Source organism: Lepidochelys kempii, chromosome 24 (assembly GCF_965140285.1).
Source record: "Lepidochelys kempii isolate rLepKem1 chromosome 24, rLepKem1.hap1, whole genome shotgun sequence".
In the NCBI taxonomy this organism is placed as follows: Eukaryota; Metazoa; Chordata; order Testudines; family Cheloniidae; genus Lepidochelys; species Lepidochelys kempii.
In genome coordinates, this window is record NC_136403.1 from 10653448 (window position 1) to 10675702 (window position 22255).

Below are 22255 nucleotides of genomic sequence, written 5' to 3' on the forward strand. Positions count from 1 at the left end.
CGGAGAAGGACCTAGGGATTACAATGGACGAGAAGCTGGATATAAGTCAACAGTGTGCCCTTGTTGCCAAGAAGACCAATGGCATTTTGGGGTGTATACGTAGGGGCATTGCCAGCAGATTGAGGGACGTGATCGTTCCCCTCTATTTGGCATTGGTGAGGCCTCATCTGGAGTACTGTGTCCAGTTTTGGGCCCTGTGACGAAGCGGGACTGTTCTTAATGTTTCCTCTGAATATTGTGGGGGTGCCTCAGTTTCCCCTATGCAGTTCTTAAGTATCTAGGTGGTGGGATAAGGGTGTATGGTTGTTGCAGAGCCCTAGAGGGCAGGTGTGTGCAGGGGTCTGGACACAGACAATGGCCAACACCCTGTTTCCTGGCATCTGATGGCCTGGCCTGGGTGGGGGGGGAGGGGAAGGGACAAAGACCAGAGGACGGGGGGCTGGAGAGAGTTTCAGTTTGGGGCTGGCTGGGGACATAGAGTGAAGGGCAGACGTGGTTGTCTGGCTCACTGCCCCCCAAAACGGACCCGGCTGAGGGGTCCTGATCTCTGCACCTACAAGCTCTGTGTTAGACCATGTTCCTGTCATCTAATAAACCTTCTGTTTTACTGGCTGGCTGAGAGTCACGTCTGACTGCGAAGTTGGGGTGCAGGACCCTCTGGCTTCCCCAGGAGCCCGCCTGGGCGGACGTGCTGGGGGAAGCGCAGGGAGGGGCAGAGGATGCTGAATGCTCCGAGGTCAGACCCAGGAAGGTGGAAGCTGTGTGAGCTGTGTGTCCTGCAGACAGTCTGCTCACAGAAAGGAGACTTCCCCAGAGTCCTGCCTGGCTTCGTAGGGAGCAGTTCCAGAGCATCGCCCGGGGACTCGGTGACAGGCCCCACACTACAAGAAGGATGTGGAAAAATTGGAAAACATCCATTGGAGGGCAACAAAAATGATTAGGGGACTGGAACACATGAGTTATGATCAGAGGCTGAGGGAACTGGGGATGTTTAGTCTACAGAAGAGAAGAATGAGGGGGGATTTGATAGCTGCTTTCAACTACCTGAAAGGGGGTTCCACAGAGGATGGATCTAGGCTGTTCTCAGTGGTAGCAGATGACAGAACAAGGAGTAGTGGTCTCAAGTTGCAGTGGGGGAGGTTTAGGTTGGATATTGGGAAAAACTTTTTCACTAGGGGGGTGGTGAAACACTGGAATGCATTACCTAGGGAGGTGGTGGAATCTCCATCCTTAGAGGTTTTTAAGCTCAGGCTTGACAAAGCCCTGGCTGGGATGATTTAGTTGGGATTGGTCCTGCTCTGAGCAGGGGGTTGGACTAGATGACCTCCTGTGGCCCCTTCCAACCCCCATAGTTCTGGATTCTGTGATTCCAACACCCTCCCCCCACTATCACACACACAGACAGCCTGCAATTAACCCATACCCACAGACACCCCCTGCCACTAACACAGACGCACACACTGCCATTAACACCCACCCACACACCCCCTGCCACTATCACACACACAGAGACACACACATCTTGCCACTAGTACACGCACCCACCCTCACACACAGACACACACCCCTCACACCTGCTGTGCACATGGACTCACTCACTCTGACCCTTGCTCCTGGCCACGTGTTGGTCATGCCTGGCCACGTGCCCCAGCTCTCATCTGCGCGGCCTCCTGCATCCCCACTGGACGCTGGGGAAGGCCTCGTCTGCACATCCCCCTCCGACTGCACTGGGCACCGTGGCTCAGCTGGCACGGCTGGCCCTCAGTGGCAGGCAGCGGCTTTGGCTCCCTCCAGCCAGGGCTGTGTGCCCACTGTGTGTGTGGGGGGGGCAGTTAACCCAGGGGCAACAGGACCAGGGCCCTGGTGCATGTCCCCAAGGGCGATTGCTGGGCAAGTGGCCAGCTGTGCACGTGGGTGGGGAACGGCACATCCCAGGGCAGCAGACAGAGCCAAACCAGCGGCTGCTGTGAGCCCATCCCTACGGAGGGAGCTGGGCCCAACTCCTGGCAGCATGCCTGCCCTGGGGAGAAGCTGCCACGTGCAGCCAGCCAGTGCCCAGGCTGGGAAGGAGCAGGGCATGGCAGGGGCAGTGCCAGCCCCCCCCCAGCATAACCCCCCTCAGCCACACGCAGCCCCATGCCCTCCCCCCACAGCTGCAGAGCGCCACACACCCACAACCCCACCCCACTGCTCAGCCCCACAGTGCCCAGTGTGCACCCCTGCCCAGCTGGGCACTACTTGGGCTGCCCTCCCTCCTGCAGCGTCTCTGATGCCCCCACACTGGCTCGAGAGCTGCCCATGGGCAGGGCTGGGCTCTGCTCAGTGTCTTGGGCGTCCTTCCACCATTGCCCAGGGCCAAACGGCAGCCCCCGCAGGCCAGGCCTGGCTCTGGGACTAGCATCCGGCTGCGTCACGCCCTGAGGGGGCACCTCAGCAAGGCAGCCTTGGCTGAGCAGAGTGGAGCCAGGTGGGCGTCAGTGACTGGAGGGGAGTGGGAAGCAGTAATGGCGGGGGGGGGGGAGCAGGGGCAGTGATGGGAGGGCCGGGGTCAGGGACAGAAGCCAGGAGGGCAGTGACCAAGGACAGAGAGCCAGTGGGGGTGGGGAGGCTGCCTGGGAAAGGTGCTTAGGGAGAGGGAGGCCTTGGAACTGGGGGAGGGGAGGAGACAGAATTGGGGAGGGGGCAGGGTCTCCCAGCTACCTGAGCGGGCCATTTGACTGGGAGAGGGTGTTGGGGGAGACTGAGTGACACTAACAGACCAATTGAATGCTGAGCCAGGGAGCCAGGGCTCCTGGGTTCACCTCCCACTGTTTCTGTGGGTGCCCTGGGGCAGGTCCCATCCCCGTGCCTCAGTTTCTCCCTGTGTACAATGGGGAGAATGGCCCTGCACTGCGTGGGGGGCCTGCCAGAGAGTGGGGTGAATGAGGGGTGCCAGGAGTAGACTATGTTTTCAATGCCTCCCCCACCTGTGCCCCCCAAGCAGGTGCCTGGCTTGCACCAAGTCACTGTCCCAGAGGAATAGCTCTCAGGTGTAGGTGGGCTCTGGGAGCTGGGTGGGGGGGCTGCCCCCCGTTAGAGGCACAAGGAGAGTGAATAAATAAATGAGGCTTTAATTTGGCCCCTAAAGTATGCTAGTGCCAGACATGTCCCAGGCACCATGGCCCTACCCCTACCCTCCCCAGCAGCCCAGCCTGTCATGTGTCCCCCCCCAAGCTATGCCCCCAGGAGTCACAGTGCCACATCCCTGCCCACGCTGCCAGCAGCCCAGCCCCTCATGAGCCCCCAAACACAGCCATGGAGCTGGCATGGTGGCATGACCTGGAGCTGTAGGGTGGCCATGGGCGATGTCCCAGGTGTGGGCCAGGCCCATGGCTGATGGAGGGAAAAGTGCTTAGGGCAGGGGGTGACACATCACCCTGCATGGTGAAGGGGGGGTTATTGGGGCCTGGGTAAAGCTGGTGCCCGACACCCCCCCCCGCTCTACACTGGGAGTGTTTCGCTGGAGTAAACGGCCGCACCCAGGACAGGTAGGACACCTGGGTCCTTTGCCCACTGACCCCAGGGCTTCTGGGCACTGGCCTATACTGAGGACTCACAACTCCAGCGACAGCCCTCAACCAAACACCCTCCCCATGTCCAGGGCCACGGGGCAGGAGGGACCCAGTCAATAAGACCATGCGCACCCTACAAGGGCAGCTGATCTCCTTGGCCCCCAGCTGGGCCCCTCTCGGCTTCACTGGCTGCACTTTTGGGCTCATGGCAGCTAGAGCCATGGCGCTTGGGAGCGCCAGGCTGAGAAACGAATAGCCAGAGGCTCAAGTCACAGCACTGCTCGGTGCCTCAGTTTCCCTGTTTAAAATGGTCAATCCTGTGCAGGCCAGCGGGCTTGGAGGGCGCTGATCCTGTGCTAGGGTGGGGCAGGGTCAAGGGGCAGGCCGTGAACTGGGGTGGGTAGGACTGAGGGGGGTATGTCCTATGCTGGGGTGGGAAGGTGTGGCAGGACCAAGGGGCAGGCCCCATACAGGGGCAGCCCCTGTGCTGGGGTGGGGCAGAGCTGAGGGGCAGGCCCCACACTGGGGTGGGGGATCAGAGTTGAGGGGCTCATTCCCTGTGGGATGGGGCAGGGCTGAGGGCCAGGCCCTGTATGGAGCGGGACAGGCTCTGTATGGGGCAGGGGGCTCATTCCCTGTGGGGTGGGGCAGTGCCGAGACACAGGTTCTGGAATGGCGCGGCAGGCAGGGGTCAGGGTTGGGGGTGCACTGTATGGAGGGGAGGGCTGAGGGATGCAGGCCTCGTGCCAGGCTCTCTTGCCAGGCTGGCTGCAGGTGCTGGCACATACTGGGCAGGGCCCTCCTCCAGGCATGTGAGCTGCAGTGGGCAGCCCCACCGTGCCTGCTGGGCCCAGAGCAGGCCATGGGGAGTCACAGGGCCTGCCACACTTGTGGGTAGGACTCCCCTTCCTGCCCTGGTGTCTTACTGTCTGCCATGAGCAGCACTCCTGCTCCCAGCGCTGGGCCTGGCTAGGCTCTGGTGCAGACACTGGCTCGAGGTGACACTGGGCAGACAGGCGAGAGCCCCCAAAGCTGCAGGTCCAGCCAAATGGCCACATGCCCAGTCCCACCCCTGCCCAGCTGCAGCATCTAGCATCTGGGCCTGCCTGGGCTCAAGCGTCAGGCTCGGGTCTGGTCCAGATGCAGGCTGGTTCTGGCCTGTTTCAGCCGTGTCCCTGGGCTGCTCTGTACAAGCGGTACTGGCCAGGCAGGGGCGCAGCTGAGCCGAGGGGTCAGTTTTGATTCCTCAGAGCCACAGCCGACCCAGGCTCCCGGAGCTGAGAGCAGGTCGGATTCACTGAGCGGAGGGGAGAGGATCAACAAGTTTGGGCAGCAGGGTCTGGCTGCGGGGCTCAGTCGAGGAGTCCCTGAGCTACTGGGGGGCAGCAGATGGGCCTGGAAAGTAGCGGGGTGGGCCCGGTCCAGTGGGGTCCTGGCCCCAGTGAGGCAGACCCTGTCCAGTGGAGTCCTGGCCCCAGCGAGAGGGGCCCTGGTCCAGTGAGGTTCTGGCCTCAGCGAGAGGGACCCCGGTCCAGTGGGATCCTGGCCCCAGCCAGGGGGGCTGGCCAGCAGGTCCTGTCCCTGGGCTCTAGCTGATGATCTCGGAGAGCAGCGGTGTCATGATGGTCAGGTCCTGGATGTGCAGGATCTGCCGTGTGTTCTCCACCTTGAGCGTCCGCAGCTCGGTCAGCAGCAAGAGCAGCTTTGCATAGAGGAGCCTGGGGCAGAGGGAGCCAAGTGTCAGCCCTGCCTGCCCCAGTGGTCACTCTGCACCATGGCGAACAGCCCCGTCCCCCCTGCCAGGACTCTATTCCACACAGTCTGGGTAAGAGACAGGGGAAACTGAAGCACATGAGGGGGAAGGGACCTATCTATGCACAGGGTCAGGGACAGAACCCAGGAGTCCTGAGTCCCAGCCCCTTGGCTATGAACCCACTTGACCCCACTCCCCTCCACAGCTGGAACTAGAGCCCGGGAGTCCTGTCCCAACTCCCATCCCCCCAGCCCCAACTGGCTGTTTCACAGGAGGTGCATGTGGCTGGAACACACAGGGGCGGGGGGGCTAGACTGAAAACCTTTGGGCTAAGCAGCTGCCCCTTGGGTAGGAGGTGGCTGGGTCCCACTGGGGAGAGGGGCTCCCAGGCTGAGCCCACCCCTTCCCTGGCTAGGGAGAGTGACCCCAGTGTTGTACCGCCCCCACCCGCGACAAAGGCCCTTTCGCTTCCAGCTGCCCAAAGGCAAACCAACCTCTGGCTGGCTGGGGCAGAGGGGGTGCTGGAGAGGGCTGCATATTAGTGATAAGGCCTTGTGCATACAAGTGTGAGCAGGGTCTGAATGAGCTCTCCCCTGACAGCTAGTGGGGGAGGGGGAGGGACTTCAGGAGCAAACTGTATTTCCGTGAACATACCTACTCTGCCCGAGGTAGCCAGCAGACAGTTGTGTAGCTCCAAGTGATCAGCTTGGCTGGTGTTGGGTTACAAATCACCTAGTGAAATGTTATCTTCATTGTATGACTAAAGGGGAGCAGAACTGTACTGAACTTGCCCCAATTGAGGGGGTCACCCTCAGCTGAAAGCAACTCGCTAAGCCAGGGCTGGAAGGCCAGAGCCCTGTGAAAGTCAGAGGGGTAGAGATAAGTGTTCCAGTCAGGAGATGTGGCCTCTTCCTAAGGGCTCTTGGTCTGGTTTAACCTGGTTCTCCCCACTGTCCTGCACTTAGGATGGAAGAATCCAATATACCGCTACAGACTAGGGACCGAATGGCTAGGCAGCAGTTCTGCAGAGAAGGACCTAGGGGTGACAGTGGATGAGAAGCTGGATATGAGTCAACAGTGTGCCCTTGTTGCCAAGAAGGCCAATGGCATTTTGGGGTGTATAAGTAGGGGCATTGCCAGCAGATCGAGGGATGTGATCATTCCCCTCTATTCGACATTGGTGAGGCCTCATCTGGAGTACTATGTCCAGTTTTGGGCCCCACACTACAAGAAGGATGTGGAGAAATTGGAGAGAGTCCAGCGAAGGGCAACAAAAATTATTAGGGGACTGGAACACATGAGTTATGAGGAGAGGCTGAGGGAACTGGGATTGTTTAGTCTACGGAAGAGAAGAATGAGGGGGGATTTGATAGCTGCTTTCAACTACCTGAAAGGTGGATCCAAAGAGGATGGATCTAGACTATTCTCAGTGATAGCAGATGACAGGACAAGGAGTAATGGTCTCAAGTTGCAGTGGGGGAGGTTTAGGTTGGATATTAGGAAAAACTCTTTCACTAGGAGGGTGGTGAAACACTGGAATGCGTTACCTAGGGAGGTGGTGGAATCCCCTTCCTTAGAAGTTTTTAAAGTCAGGCTTGACAAAGCCCTAGCTGGGATGATTTAGTTGGGATTCGTCCTGCTCTGGGCAGGAGGTTGGACTAGATGGCCTCCAGAGGTCCCTTCCAACTCTGTTATTCTATGATTCTATGATTCAAAACAAAGCTCAATAGGCTTCATTCAGAGCCTTTTGTTATTGTAGGTACCCAAGAAGAGCTGAAATCCCTTGTGGTGGGGCAGTGTTTCTGCCCAGCCTGCTGAGGGCTAACAAGAATTACCAAGAGACTGACCCACAGAGGTCACAGCAGAGAGGCAGATGGCAGCAGAAGGTGGGTGGCTGGCAGGAGCAGCCAGCGAAAGTGGCAACCAGTTATCTGGTGGGGCTAGGTGGAGAGGAACGAACGGCTGGCGGGGCAGCTGGCCCGCACAAGTGCTCAGATGGCAGAGCAGCAAGCTGCACCTCTGAACCCTGGGTCCTCACTGACCAAGGACAATCGCTGTGAGTGGGGTGTGGTGAGGGAGCAGAGGGGGGCACAGTATAGGAACGTTTGATTGTAGAACTCAAGAACATGAGGCGGAAGGGTCTGCCCCACGCACGCTGGTGTCCTGCTCAAAGTTTTATGGTTATGAATCCTGCTTGTGGCATTTTCCCTAACTAATGCTGGGTGACTTCCCTCCTCTCATTAAAAGTTTCTTTTCTACACACAGACTCTGTGCTTGGAGAGGGGAAGTATTGCCTCTCAGAGGAGCCCAGGGGTGGTATGTAATTTCCCCAGGTCACTGGGTGGGGCCTCGAACTGGTTCTGTGTTATATTGTTGAAAACGAACCCCTAGATGTTGAACCTGGCCCTGGTTGCTGCTGGCTCCACCTAGCAGAAGGGTTACACAAGTATGTGTGCTGCAGGATGTCATGTGAGCAGGTGCACACAGATGGCCATGGGAGACGTACACTTAAATGGCTGTGATGCGTGTGTCTACAGTTGTGTTAAGGCATGAGTGCAAGTATAAGTAGCTGTGCGATTTGTGTGTGTGTGATTTCTGGGTGCTGGGCATGGATGTATGTGGCTGCATCGGTGCGCAGTGTCCATGCGTGCGGTCATGTGAGCGATCACAGGGGGGTCAAAGTTCTCCCTGTCCTGGGGGAGCAACTGGGGGGGCTGACTCCCGGGAGAGAACTCCAGAGCTGGACACGAGAACCAACCCCAGCGCTTTGGAGTGGCTCAGAGCACAGAGACAGGACCTTGTGAGGGACTGCATAGGAACAAGCTCCCACAGCCTTGGGGTCGGGGGACAAGCTGGGCCTGCCCCAGCTCCCCCAGACTCAGGGCGGGAGGTGGGGGCACAAGCCAGGCCTGCCCCAGCTCCCCTAGACTCAGGGCGGTGGAGACAAGCCAGGCCTGACCCTGCTCCCCCAGACTCGGGGAGGGGAGACATGCTACACCTGCCCCAGCTCTCCATGCAACACAGGCCCACACAGACTGTTCCATGGTTTAGGGTCCATTTCTCTGCTCGGTTCTGCTAAGGAAGCTCTGGTGGTCATAGTGAGCCCTGGTCACAGTCCCAGAGGGGAGTGGCAGCAGGGCCGTCCCCAGTGGGGCCTGCTGGGACCCAGGGCTTGGGCTGGGGTTGAGGACGTGGGGGATCCCCCCCAAGAGGGAAAGGTAATGAGGCTGGACCCCTGGGGGTGCAGGCACTTGGGGAGACTGGAGCCATCGGCGGTGCTGTGAACCCAGCCACCTCACAGGGACGGTTCCTACAATCCTCTCTGCCTGGATCTCCCGAGTGCTCAGCTCTGCTCCCTAGTCCCAGAGGGCACAGTGGGACCCTCTGCCCTGGCCCCAGCCATCTCTGGCTGCCTGTTGCCTCCCAGCCCGCTGAATGGGTGGGTGTCACTGCCGGGGCCAGGGTCCCTGGGGAACATGGTGCCGATGGCACAGTGGCAATCAGTCCCTAGCCCTTGGCCCTTGGCCTCGCCACACCCTGGAGCCCCCATCAGGGCTCCCATGGGCCAGTGCTCAGCTCCCTCCTCCCGCACATGTCAGTGTGACCCCTGCAGGAGCCAGCTTCCCCCAGCTCCTGGGAAAGCCTGGACGTCCAGGCAATGGGCAGAGGCCCCGAACAGCTGCGTCCCCCCACCAGTCCCCATCTGATGGCCTTTGCCTCTGGCCTCCTTCCCTGGGCTGCTTGCTGCACCCGCTAGGCCCAGGACACACAGCGCTCACTTGATCCCACCCCACCAGTGGGGCACGTGGCTGGGCCCCAGGACAGCTGGGTTCAATTCCCAACTCAGCCACGTGACCCTGCGTCAGGGCCTGACACCCTTCATCTGCCCTCCAATCTCTCAGTCCCCAGCCCTACAGGGGGAAGATCTCTCCCGGGGCTGGGTGAGGATAAAGCCCACCCATAAGTAACAGGCCCAGACACCTCAGAGATAGGCCGGGTACACACCTGAGCTCCAGGAAGGGCTCTCCCTGCCCTTTTCTGTGAGGCCACGCAGGCTGGGCCATGGTAGTGAGCGTCCCCTGCTGGGCTGCTCAGTGTCTTGGGCCCTGTTCCTGCCAGGAGCTTCCTCCTGCCCCAGCTTTGCTATTCAAGCTAGTGGGGGACCCTCACTCACCTGCCCGTGTGGGGCCAGGAGGGGAAGAATGTGGGAATTTTGGTAATATTTTTATAATTCCGCTATGTGCCTCAGTGCCCAGGCATTGTGTTGTTCTGCCCTGAGTGTAAAGAGCAGGAGCCATGAGGAAGCTGCCTGGGGTGACACAGATGGATAATTAAGGGCTGGCTGGGAGCCTGGAGAGACAATGGAAACCCCAAGGACTAAAGGCTCCACACCTGCCATTTTCAGTGTGGGGGTCCCAGCGGGCAGTGGAGGCGTGAACTCAGCAGGAAGACAATGGGGGAGACAGCAGGAGGTGGCTGGGAAGAAGAACTGGGCCAGGGTCACACACAGGCACAGGGAGCAGAGCCTGGTGTTGGACGGGTGGCTCGTCTCTTCCCCTTTGCTGCTCTGGGCTACCTAAGGCCTCCCCGTTCCATGCTCCAGGGCATCAATAAACCTGCTCTGGCTGGAAGCGGCTCTTTGTGTTGCTGAGGTGCCCAGGTCCTTGAGGAAGAGGGAACAAGTCTCTGCCCAGGAGCCTGGCTACGCTGGACTGGCTGAGCAGAGCTCACAGGGTGGAGCAGGGGGCCCAGGGCTCAGTCTCGGAGGCGGAGAGGCCACATGGGCCTGCCCTTGTGGAAAATCGGGGCCCCTGGGGGGTCTGGCACACTGACTGGCACTGTCAAGGACTGGTAAAAAGCCAGCATGTGGCACTAAGTCTGTGGACCTGGGACAGGAAGTCCCTTGCTCACCTGCCTTCTGGCAGCGGATGCCATCGGTCAATGTAGCTCTTCAGTGTGAGGGCCATCTTCTCCTGCAGCTGGTCGATGGTGTGGCGCTGGGTGATGCCAGGGTGGTCTGGGAGAAGGCAGCCCTGGCATGAGCGTGCAGGCAGAGCAGGGGCCATGTACCCTGGGGTCGGGGGCACCTGCGTGTATGTGGAGGGCTCAATGCAGGAAGCACAGGGGCGGGAGTTATCCTGTTGTGCAGACAGAGCAAGCCCCGGGGGCTCAGTGCCCACCCCCTGCTCACAGGGCACAGTGAGTTCCACCGGTCAAATGATGGGGCCACGGATATGCCCTCATGTACCATCACACTGTCCAGTACCATGCCCATTGGGGTGGTGCAGGGTGGGAGGCGGCTCAGGGCCCATGGTTGGGGGGGCTCGGGGCTCATCCTGGGGGCCGGGAGTGGGGCTTACCAGGCGAGAACAGGACGATGGCCAGCAGCAGGACATACTCAGCCTCGTGCAGCCTCAGCTTCTTCAGGCTAATGTGGAACTTGAGCAGCGGCTCCAGGTAGATCTGCTGGAACCCGGCTGGAGACAGAGATGGGGGTGATTGGGGAGCTGCGCTAGCTGGCCCAGGGCTCCCCAGTGGGGCCGGGGCTCCGAGCTCAGCTGCCAGCATGCCACAGCCCGGGGAAGTTGGGCTGTTTGGAGCCAGGGCCTGTGCAGAGCTGGGGGGTGGCTAGGAGAGGTGCACTGCACTGCAGGACAGGACAGGGTGGGGAAGGGCCTGCTCCTTGGGGACTGCAGCCTTCCAGCCCTGGAAGCGCAGAGAGAAGCAGGCCGCGGCTCTGCCACCCCTGCCCGGGAGCTGGGCCCCAGGGCACCTAGCCTGGCCCTGCCCTGGGAAATGTCCTCGGCCCACCTGATCTCACCCATGTCACAGCGGGCAGCGATCCTGTGTCCCGTATGCCCTGCGGCAGCGAGTCCCTCGGGGGCAGCACGTGCAGCATTTCCACAGTGTCAGTGCTCAGCCACTCGCTGCTTGGCACTGTGCGGCATGAGGTGCAGGGTTGTAGCTGTGTCAGTCACTATTCCAGCCCCTCCTGCCAGCCCGGGGGTGAGTCCCTCATAGGGCAGGGCACAGTGCTGTGGTGGGGTGCAGGGGGAACCACGGTTCTTGTCAGGGAATTCTAGGCAGGGCAGCCCACATTCCCTTCCAGGGCTCCCCTAGCCCAGGCCGTGGGAGCCCCTGTGGGGGACACTGGGGCCCACTGGCAGGGAGCTAGAAGCAGAGAGAACCCGGGGGAGTTGGGCCAGCCCAGCCCCTGCCCCTTGCGCCAGAGGGACTCACCCAGGGCACCGTCTTGGATGGTGTAGCAGTGCTGGCCGCACTCCCAGGCCTTGGTCTCCTCGTTGAAGACCGTGTTGAACTGGATCTGGCAGATCTCCAAAGTGGCGCCTTTGAGAAGTGAGATCTGGTCATCAATCCGCAAACTCCTTCCCAGAGAGAGTGAGAGAGAGCATGAGAGCAGGCCGGGAGCAGCTGCACAGAGCAGCCCAGGGCCATAGGCGCTGAGGGCGGGGGGTAGGGACCCTGTGGGGGCTGAGCTGAGGAGGTTCAGGAGGGTGGGGGTACACTGGGGCAGCAGGGGATGGGGGCCCAGGCATGTGGAAATGTAGGGCTGAGGGGGAGCAGGTGGGAGGGGGCCCAGGGACATGCCTGGGTGAATAAGGTGCAGAGCCGTGGGGCGCAGGGGGTGGGGGACCCAGGAAAGTGGCAGGGCAGGGCTGAGGGGACTGGTGGAGCGGGGTCGGGGAGCCTGGGGACTTGGCTGAGCAGGGAGATGGGGGAGCAGGATTTGCGGGTCCCAGGGATGTAGTAGGGCAGGGCTGAGTGGGATACAGGGCAATAGGGGAGTGGGGAATGGCCCAAGAATGAAGCAGGCCTGGGGGGGGGAGGTTAAGGGGGTGGGGTAGCAGGGACTGGGGACCTCAGGGATGAGGTAGGGCAGGGCTCGGGGGTGGGACCAGGGATGCAGCAGAGTGGGCTGAGTGGGTTGTGGGGCGGGGAGTTGGGATGCAGCAGGGCAGGGCTCGGGGTGGGAGGAACAGGAATGTGGCAGGGTGGGGCTGAGGTGCAGTGGGGGAGCAGGGATGTGGCAGGGAGGGGTGCAGGGGGGAGTAGGGATGTGGCAGGGCGTTGGGGTGGGGGAAACAGATTCGGCAGGGCAGGTCTGAAGGGGTGAGGATGCGGAGTAGGGATGCAGCAGGGTAGGGCTGAGGGGGATGGGGGAGCAGGGATGTTGCAGGGTAGGGCTGAAGGGTGCAGGGGGGGATTAGGGATGCGGCAGGGTGGGGCTGAGGGGGAGCAGGTGGGAGGGGGCCCAGGGACATGGCCTGGGTGAATAAGGTGCAGAGCAGTGGGGGGCAGGGGACCCAGGAATGTGGCGTGGCAGGGCAGGGCTGAGGGGGTTGCGAGGCGGGGAGTTGGGATGCAGCAGGGCAGGGGTCGGGGTGGAAGGAACAGGAATGTGGCAGGGTGGGGCTGAGGGGCAGTGGGGGAGCAGGGATGTGGCAGGGAGGGGTGCAGGGGGCATTGTGGTGGGGGGAACAGGGAGTCAGCAGGGTGTGGCCAAGGGGGGTGGGGGAGCAGGGATGCGGCGGGGCGGGGCTGAAGGGTGCAGGGGGGGATTAGGGAGGCAGCAGGGTGGGGCTGGGGAGCAGGGATGCGGCAGGGCGGGGCTGAGGGAGATGCAGGGGGTAGGAGCGGGGTAAAGCAGATGCTAGCCGTGCTGAGCTGGGCCTGTCAGACTCTCAGGGTCTCAGTTCCTGTTTCCCACTCCCCCTCCAGCCAGGCAGTTTGAGCCGTCTGCCCCCAGCTGCCCCCCTCCCCGCTCCTCGGGGTGCGGGAGCCCAGCCGTGCTGACCTGAAGGCTGGGATCTCCTTGGCGAATTTAATCGCTTGCTGGATGAGGACGGTACTGAGGTCGGCGAAGTGGGGCAGCATGGAGAAGCTGTCAGGCAGCATGTCCTCCGGCAGGCTCTGCAAGGGGGCCAGGGGGCCGCCCTCCTCAGGCTGGAAGACCCCCTGCAGGACCTGGGGAACCCTGGGCTCCTGGGTGCTCTGAGGGCTCAGGCTGTGGATGTACAATCGCACCGGGGGCTGGGGAGACAGAAGCCCCAGTCAGCGCCTTAGTGCTGCTGCTGTCAGTGGAACTGGCCCTGTGGAGAGGCGGCTGACTCTGGGGTGTGGCGAGCCCCCTGGTGCATTGCCCTGTGATACAGCTGAGCCTTGGACTGCTGGGTGCACCTGCTCCAATTTCCCATGGCCCGGTGGGGTGCAGCCCTGCAGACGCCATGGTTTACGAACCCCAGCGCCGCTTCCACACCGTGGCTGCGGGTCCTCTGCCGAGGCCAATCTCGGGGAGAAGCTGGGACCTGGGGGTCAGAACTTCATGCACAGGATCCGCAAGTACAGACGCTGCAGCTGCAGTTGGGCCTGAGTGAGGAGGGTGCAGACGCGTGGCTGCTCTGGCCGGCTCGGGAGCTCTGCTGGGATCAGCCCAGGTGGTGTCTCTGTTCACCTTCCCTGAATGCCCCTTCCCACAGGAATTGCAGGTGGGCTCTGCCCAGGGCAGCCTGAGCCCACCCCTGGCTAGGATGGGGGAGGGGATGTGGACAGGAGGGAGGAAGAGGTGGGGGTGAGAGGCAGGAGGGAGGGGGGACAGAGGGGATAGAGAGGCAGCTGGGAGGGGCAGGAGGAAGGGGGGGTGGGGCTGGAGGGAGAGGTGGGGGTGGGAGGCAGGGGGCAGAGTGGAGGGAGAGGCGGCTGGGAGGGGCAGAAAGAGCAGAGGGGTGGGGGTGGGGCTGGAGGGAGAGGCGGCTGGGAGGGGCAGAGGGGACAGAGGGATGGGGGTGAGGGGCAGGAGGGAGGGGTGGGGCAGAGGGATGTGACGAAGCGGAACTGTTCTTAATGTTTCCTCTGAATAGTGTGGGGGTGCCTCAGTTTCCCCTAGGCAGTTCTTAAGTACCTAGGTGGTGGGATAAGGGTGTATGATCATTGCAGAGCCCTAAGGACCTCCTGGCCCGGGAAAGGGACAAAGCCCAGAGGAGGGGGGGCTGGAGAGAGTTGCAGTTTGAGGCTGGCTGGGACATGGAGTGAAGTGCAGACGTGGTTGTCTGGCTCACTGCCCCCCAAAATGGACCTGGCTGAGGGGTCCTGATCTCTGCACCTACAAGCTCTGTGTTAGACCATGTTCCTGTCGTTTAATCTGTTTTACTGGCTGGCTGAGAGTCACGTCTGACTGCGAAGTTGGGGTGCAGGACCCTCTGGCTTCCCCAGGAGCCTGCCTGGGCGGACGTGCTGGGGGAAGCGCACGGAGGGGCAGAGGATGCTGAACGCTCCAAGGTCAGACCCAGGAAGGTGGAAGCTGTGTGAGCTGTGTGTCCTGCAGACAGTCTGCTCCCAGAGAGGAGACTTCCCCAGAGTCCTGCCTGGCTTCGTAGGGAGCAGTTCCAGAGCATCGCCCAGGGACTCCATGACAAGGGGTGGGGGTGGGGGGTGACAGAGGTGGGGGCAGGAGGGACCTGGGGGTAGGAGGGAGGGAGGGAGGGAGGGCAGGGGAGTGGGGGTTGGGGGGACCGAGGGGTGGGGGGCAGGAGGGGGGGTGGGAGGGGGATGGGGGCAGGAGGGAGGGGGTGCAGAGGTGTGGGGAAGGGGGGCAGGAGGACACCCTGGGGGGAAAACAGACTCCAACCCTGGCAGATGTGAAAGTTGCCCCGTGCCAGCACGTGGCCCAGTAACCAGCCCGATCCAATCAGGGAGCAGGAATCCCAGCATGTGACTCAGGTAGCCAATGGCAGCTGGGCTCAACCGTGGGGCGTGAGGCTGCCGCAGCAGCTGTTTTGCTTCCAGCCCCAGCGAAGGGGGAAGGCTCTGAGCAGCCCCCGCCGCCCCAGGCCCTGCTGGCCGGGCCGAGACCGCGGTCGAGCTGGATCAGTGTGCCCGGGGCTGGTTCCCGCCGGGGGTGGCTTTCGGGGCAGTGGCTGCCCCATTGCTTGCGGGGGGAGCTGGGTTGGTGTATGGGGGGCTGGTTCCCATGAGGGGGTGGCTTTCGGGGCAGTGGCTGCCCCATTGCTTGCGGGGGGAGCTGGGTTGGTGTATGGGGGGCTGGTTCCCATGAGGGGGTGGCTCTCCGGGCAGTGGCTGCCCCATTGCTTGCGGGGGGAGCTGGGTTGGTGTATGGGGGGCTGGTTCCCATGGGGGGGTGGCTCTCCGGGCAGTGGCTGCCCCATTGCTTGCGGGGGGAGCTGGGTTGGTGTATGGGGGGCTGGTTCCCATGAGGGGGTGGCTTTCGGGGCAGTGGCTGCCCCATTGCTTGCGGGGGGAGCTGGGTTGGTGTATGGGGGGCTGGTTCCCATGGGGGGGTGGCTCTCTGGGCAGTGGCTGCCCCATTGCTTGCGGGGGGAGCTGGGTTGGTGTATGGGGGGCTGGTTCCCATGAGGGGGTGGCTTTCGGGGCAGTGGCTGCCCCATTGCTTGCGGGGGGAGCTGGGTTGGTGTATGGGGGGCTGGTTCCCATGAGGGGGTGGCTCTCCGGGCAGTGGCTGCCCCATTGCTTGCGGGGGGAGCTGGGTTGGTGTATGGGGGGCTGGTTCCCATGGGGGGGTGGCTCTCCGGGCAGTGGCTGCCCCATTGCTTGCGGGGGGAGCTGGGTTGGTGTATGGGGGGCTGGTTCCCATGAGGGGGTGGCTTTCGGGGCAGTGGCTGCCCCATTGCTTGCGGGGGGAGCTGGGTTGGTGTATGGGGGGCTGGTTCCCATGGGGGGGTGGCTCTCTGGGCAGTGGCTGCCCCATTGCTTGCGGGGGGAGCTGGGTTGGTGTATGGGGGGCTGGTTCCCATGAGGGGGTGGCTCTCCGGGCAGTGGCTGCCCCATTGCTTGCGGGGGGAGCTGGGTTGGTGTATGGGGGGGCTGGTTCCCATGAGGGGGTGGCTCTCCGGGCAGTGGCTGCCCCATTGCTTGCGGGGGGAGCTGGGTTGGTGTATGGGGGGCTGGTTCTTGCGGGGGGGTGGCTTTCGAGGCAGTGGCTGCCGCATTGCTTGCGGGGGGAGCTGGGTTGGTGTATGGGGGGGCTGGTTCCAGCGGGGGTGTGGCTGCCCTGGTGCTACAGGGGGGCTGGGGCTCTTACCCGGCAATGCATGAACTGGGAGAAGCCGGAGTCAAAGTGCTTCTTGTGGGCCTCGATGAGGATGCTGATGAGCTGCTCCTGCTCCTCTGTCAGCTCTGCTGGCTCCCCCGCCAGCTCCTGCTCCTGCTGCTTCTGCTTCCGCAGGACCCGGCGCATCTGCAGAGCCTCCTCTGACATGATCACTGCCAGGCCATGGGGCAGGGGTGAGGGGCTTGCCCCAGCAACAACTCCCCAGGCCCACGCTGACAGATGCCTCCCAGCTTCCTCTCCCTCAGCCCTGCCCGAGAGCCTGGGGAGCTCAGCATGGTGCTGCCCCAGCCATGGGTTCCATGGCCCTCCTGGCAAACCAGCTGGAGGGAGCGGGGCCTAGTGGGAGAGTAGGGACTGGGAGCCAGGGCTCCTGCATTCTAATCCCAGCTCTGGGCTGGGGAGAGTGGTGGAGGAGCAGGGCTGAGTCAGGACTCCTGGGTTCATCCTAGAGCTAGGAAGAAACCCCAGCCAGAAAAGGACAGGAGTCTAGTGGGTAAAAAGGGAGGCTGAAACTAGGCTGCAAGGGTTCTCTTCCTGGCTGTGGGACGGAGAGGGGTCTAGTGGGCAGAGCAGGTGCCTGGGATTCCAGACTCCTGGGTTCCAGCTCTCAAGGGGGCTCACCAGTGCCCTTGGGCGAGTCTGCCTGCTCCACGGCAGCATGATGGAGTGCTGTGAGTCCTGGAGGAAGGAGTATGGCCTCGTGGCCCTATAAGCCTGGGTGCTCCTGGCATTTGCCAGGGACATGGCAGCGTGTGTTAGCTGGACGCTCAGCAGTAATGGTAGTAAAGACAGGAGAGTCACTTCCACCAGGAGAGCCTCCCCCTCACCCCCAGTGTTATGGGACAGTTCTCCAGGGGGCCAATGCAGCCCCTGCCAGACAGGGTTGCTTTTAACGCATCAGGGGCACTAGCCACCCTTCTCTGAGCTTGGGCTGCACCGGCAGAGGATGGGGGGACTCGGGGCCGGGCAGGCAGACTCTCCAGAGCCAGTACTGGAGTCAGATAGCAGATACATGCTGCAAATCAGAGACCTTGGCTGCTCCACAGGGGAAGCACAAAGCAGCCCAGTGAGCTATCCACACAACCCCTAGTCCCCCAAGTGAGCTATCCATGCAGCCCCCGTAGTGAGTGATCCATGCAGCACCCAGCCCCCCCCCAGAGAGCTATCCACGCAGCACCCAGCGAGCTATCCAAGCAGATCCCCCAGCCCCCCCAGCGAACTGTCTGCCCAGCCAACTATGCATTCAGGACCTAGCCTCCCCGTGAGCTATCCCCACAGCCCCCCAACAACCTATCTGCCCAGTCCCCCCAGCGAGTTATCTGCCCAGCACCCAGTGTTGCAGGGGCTACTCCTCTGGGTGACGCTCCAAGGCCCCTGCGTGCCCCGACACTGCTGATGGCTTGATCCTCTTCTCCCTCCCTGCCAGCTGCTCGATGGGGATGGGGACAGAGCAGATGCAGCAGAGAGTGGCTGGGTGGCTCTGCTGTCACCAGCAGGGGTGTTGCTGGGGGGCAACAAGGGGTGAGTACTAGGCAACAGTGACCTGGAACATATCGCATGGCACCAGCCCATCGCCTTGCGAGCCAGGACCCCCCGCATGGCACCAGCCCAGCACCCTGCTAGCCAACCCCCCGCATGGCTGTGCTGTGCTGGGATTCCCACACAGCATCAGCCCTGCACTCCTCTAGCCTGGCATCCCCCCACCGGGGCATTCGTTAACGGAAGGTGCCTGAGCCCAGAGGGGAGCACCCCCAGGCTGACAAGGCTGCAGCACAGATACTCCCTGAGTGCCAATGTCCTGGGGAAAGTGGCCCTTGCACCTCCCCTGCCAACCTCCCCAGGGCCAGACACCAGCTGCAGGAGGGCAGGGAGCCGAGCCCTGACTTACTGTCCTTCCTCATGCCAACGGCCAGGCACTTCTGGAGGCGGCAGGCTTGGCACTGCCGGCGCTTGGCTTTGGTGATGGTGCAGTTGTGGGTGAAGGGGCAGGTGAAGCAGACGCCCTTGCTGATGGACCGCCTGTAAAAGAGGGGAGGGCTTGGGGGACAGGAGAGACTCCCCCTGCCCTGGGAGAGGGTCAGGGAGCCCTCCCTGCCCCTCACAGTGAGAACCCCAAGTGGGCATCCCGTTGGACCTGGCACTGCAAGGCTCAGAGCAACTCAGGCAGGCAGCCCCGGCACTCCTCAGCGACCCGCCATCCCCTCCCAGCCTTCTGCTGGCTTCATCCCCAGCCTGCTCCATGCAGCACTGCATCCCTGCCGGGCACAGCACAGCCTGCTGCTCCTGCTCCCCTCCCATCCAGGCACTCGGATGCCCAAACCAACGTGCAGCATCCTTGCTAGGAGCAGGGGCTTCTGGGTCATTTCCAGCTGCAAGGCACTGCTTTGTGGGATAGAGCTGGGGGAGCCGGCTCCTAGCTTCCTCTCCATCAAACCGTCCCAGCTACGCTTTCCCTGACGCAGGGTCGCCATGTCTGTGTGTCTGGGCAGGGGGGCGGGGGGTGCTGGCACAGGTATTGAGCAACACAGACATGTAACATGCCAACACGTTGGGGTGTGCCAGCTCTCTGCTCCCCCGAGATCTGCTCCCTATGCAGATGGGTAGGCCCACACTTCCTATGCTTGCTCTCACACACACAGATGGTTATTCCAGCACACACAAACAGACAGATGGCTATGCCACCGTGTGTGCACACACACACAGAATGGTAAATGGTGCTGCAAGAAGCCATGGGGAAGAGGCTTTGGGCCCTGCCCGCAGTAGTCAGTTGCAATGCCTGGAACAAGCCCATTTGGATCAACCAGGGAGTCTAGAACTGTTTCTTCCCTGAGTGGAGGAGAAGCCACAAGCATTAAAGCTGCCCCAAAGTCCTGAAACCTCAACACCTTTCCCTGAGAATAAGCCTCACAATGAAACAGAGTCACTCTGGGGCAGGGGGATGGGAGACCTCAAAGGAACATGCAGCATGCCGCAGGAAGTGGTGCATGTGGCTCAGCGTGGCACTGGGGCACGGTGCTGCAGGGAGCAGGGTGGGGGAGCAGAAGGGGCACTCGCCCTGCACAGCCAGCGATGACCTCAGTGCCCCAGACTGGCACTAGGGGGCACTGGGCCGCAGGGATCGGGGTGGAGGCACAGTAGGGAGTGCTGTATGGGTGTCAGGTCGCCGGCAGTACTGTGCAGTGGGTAGTTACCCTGGTTAGCCATGCAGGGATGCTGCTGCCCATCAGGGCTGGCATGTGGCTTGGGCTGGCACGTGTCTCAGGCTGGCAGCTGCAGGAGGCAGCCGGTGAGGCCCAGTTCAGTCAGCACATCCCATTACATGACCGGAATCTGCACAGTGGCCTAGAGCAGGGACCTTGCTGAGTGCTGCCGAAACGCAGCCTGGCTGGAGCCAGAGCTGACCTGGGTGAATCTGGGGGGCTGGGCAAGTGGACAAGGGCCTGGGATCCAAGCTGAGCCAGTGCCAGCTGAGCCCTGCAGGGAGGGACAGGCCTGGACAGTCATGCCCAGCAGAGTGTCCCAGCAGCACCCTGCGTCACTGGCACGGCTGTACTTGCCTGGGCATCAGCTGAGATAAACCTGGGGTCAGCAGCAGCAAAGGCTCGTGGAGACGAGCACATGGCCGGCTGTGAGCCACAGGACAACACAGCCACAGGGCAGCTGCCATGAGGGCTGGACACAACAGACACTGAGCCAGGGCATTGCCTGTGTGCACACAAACACATACCGCACCCTCCCCCAACGCACAGACATGCTATGCACACATGCCCATCCCAATGCATACGCATACCTGGGTACACACCCAGATATATATCCCAATGTGCACTCCTGATATACACACGCCAGTGCATAACACACTCCTGCACACCCCAATATACAGACACATCCCAATACACACTCATATACCCCCCGCACAGACACACCCACATAAACATCCCAGTGCACACCCCAAATGTGCACATCAACACACACACACACCCATACACATCCACAACATACACATCCCTTAGAGAAACACCAGTTTACACATACACCTTGTACACTACACCCCCTCACAGCTGAGGGTAACTGCACCTGTATTCCCGCTCTGTGGTCTCTTGAGAGCCCCTTCTTGAGGCTTCCAGCTCCCAGCCATCACCTCACTTGGGCCAAGACCCACGTCTCGCTCCCTCCTGAGCAGCACTTTAAGGCTGCACAGCCCCCTGCGTTACACTATGACATTCCCAGCAAGGCCAGCACCTGCATCACGCCTTCTCGCCAAAGACAGTGCCTGGGCTGTTACCAGGGACCCCCCAGCCCTTCCCCAGCAGAGCACATGTATTTGAAGGACAAAAGCATCCCAGAGGAAGGGTAACGGTGAGAAAGCTGTGCACATGCACTAACCAGACAGGCCCGGCCCCGCCGCCTTTCCAACCTTTCAGCAAGGTTCAGACCTGAATCTGTTCAAACTCAGCCTTTGTAACGCACCCTCTTCCTTTGTCCTCTGTGACTGCCCTGCCCTAAAGCAGTCTCTGCAAACCACCCCAGGGTGGTACCTCTCCAGAGCTGTTTACAATCACCAGGGCTGTAGGAATCACCTCCCCCTGTTGCTGTTTTTAGGTCCTGGCAGAGCTGTGGTAACCCTCTCCCATGGAGCTGCTCCAATCCCAGGTCACAAAGATACAGCAACCATTCATAAACTGGATACAGCACGGTCCCCTGAGATGCTGCATGCGGTCGCAATACCAGTCAAACCCCTACAAACACGCACATCTCACTGCAAACCTCCGCACATACAAGCACATAAGAAAACCATTACACACTACACATACCCTATGCACACATGTATACACACCACTGCACCCCCACACCCTAACCCTCCCTGTTCTGAGGGGTGTTGGGTGTGACCCAGGGCAGTGCCCTGCCTGCGCAGCGCCAATAGGGGGCAGTGTTTACCCTCGCCAGCCCCATGGGGTGGAAAGACTCAGGCCCAGGGAGTTGGAGTTGGCAGGGCGATGGCACCAGGGGGGCCCTCACCTGAAGAAGCCCTTGCAGCCCTCGCAGGTCATGACATGGAAGTGGTAGCCGGTGGCTCGGTCGCCGCACACGGCGCAGATTTTCTCCTCTCCCTCTGGCTCCCTGTCCTCGCTGCTCCCAGCCCCAAGGCTCAGCATGCTGGGGCTGCTGCTGCTGCTGCTCTCCCTATCAGAGGGGCTGAGCATGGCGGGGAAGCTGCTGTGGGGAGAGGAGAGTCAGCGACAGGCCTAGGCTCCAGCAGACCCCACATGACCCAGGTCAGACCATGCCATGTGGTCCTTCCATAGAGGCCAGTCCAGCCTGCTCTCCTGGCCCTCCCCCAGGAGACGGCTCCCCATCCTTGGGGCCCCATTTCTCCTCCACCCTCCCTTCCCCAGGGACAGGCCCCCCGTGGATCCCAGTCACGGAGCCCCCCACTCCCCTTTGTTTATGCTCCTGCAGGCATTGTGCAGTCACATGACAACTTAGCTGTTGCTGTCGGTTGTACGTGGCAGGTGCCCAGATACTGCGGCGGTGGGTGGTGGGAAAACTCCTGATTCATGCAGACACACACACACAGATGCTGTTTCTCTCAAAGCCTGGTCGAGTGGGTTTGGGGAGAGCCTGTATCATCCCAGCCTTCATCGGCCACGGAGCCCATCCCCCACGCTCCAAAGAGCCTTAGGGGGAGCTTTTCTCTGGGCCGCTGGGCCGGGAGTAACCAGAACTGTGCTAACCCCAGCGAGGGAGGCAGCAGATGGCAGCGGTCAGATGGCCCCACTGCCTGTCACCTACCCATGGGGGATCTTCTACCAAGTGAACCGGGCCTCTCGGGGGCCATCTCGCGCC

At 61.7% G+C, this 22255-nt stretch overlaps 1 protein-coding gene across 5 annotated transcripts in view; it reads right to left on the reverse strand.

Moving 5' to 3' along the window:
- Positions 1–3186: 3186 nt before the first annotated feature.
- The window catches only part of NR1I3 (nuclear receptor subfamily 1 group I member 3), a 29508-nt gene continuing 10439 nt past the window's right edge, over positions 3187–22255 (reverse strand). For 2 of the 5 annotated variants that reach the window (XM_073322533.1, XM_073322534.2), the window contains 8 exons: positions 21428–21625; positions 18300–18430; positions 16382–16563; positions 13121–13356; positions 11545–11690; positions 10665–10781; positions 10216–10321; positions 3187–5269 (listed from right to left, as the gene is read on the reverse strand). In XM_073322533.1, the coding sequence (XP_073178634.1) occupies positions 5140–5269; positions 10216–10321; positions 10665–10781; positions 11545–11690; positions 13121–13356; positions 16382–16563; positions 18300–18430; positions 21428–21625 (1246 nt within the window). In that variant the 3' untranslated portion in view covers positions 3187–5139. Of the gene's footprint in view, positions 5270–5958; positions 6161–10215; positions 10322–10664; positions 10782–11544; positions 11691–13120; positions 13357–16381; positions 16564–18299; positions 18431–21427; positions 21626–22255 lie in introns of all 5 variants that reach the window. The other 3 variants (XR_012156069.1, XR_012156068.2, XM_073322535.2) reach the window with 3 other exon arrangements.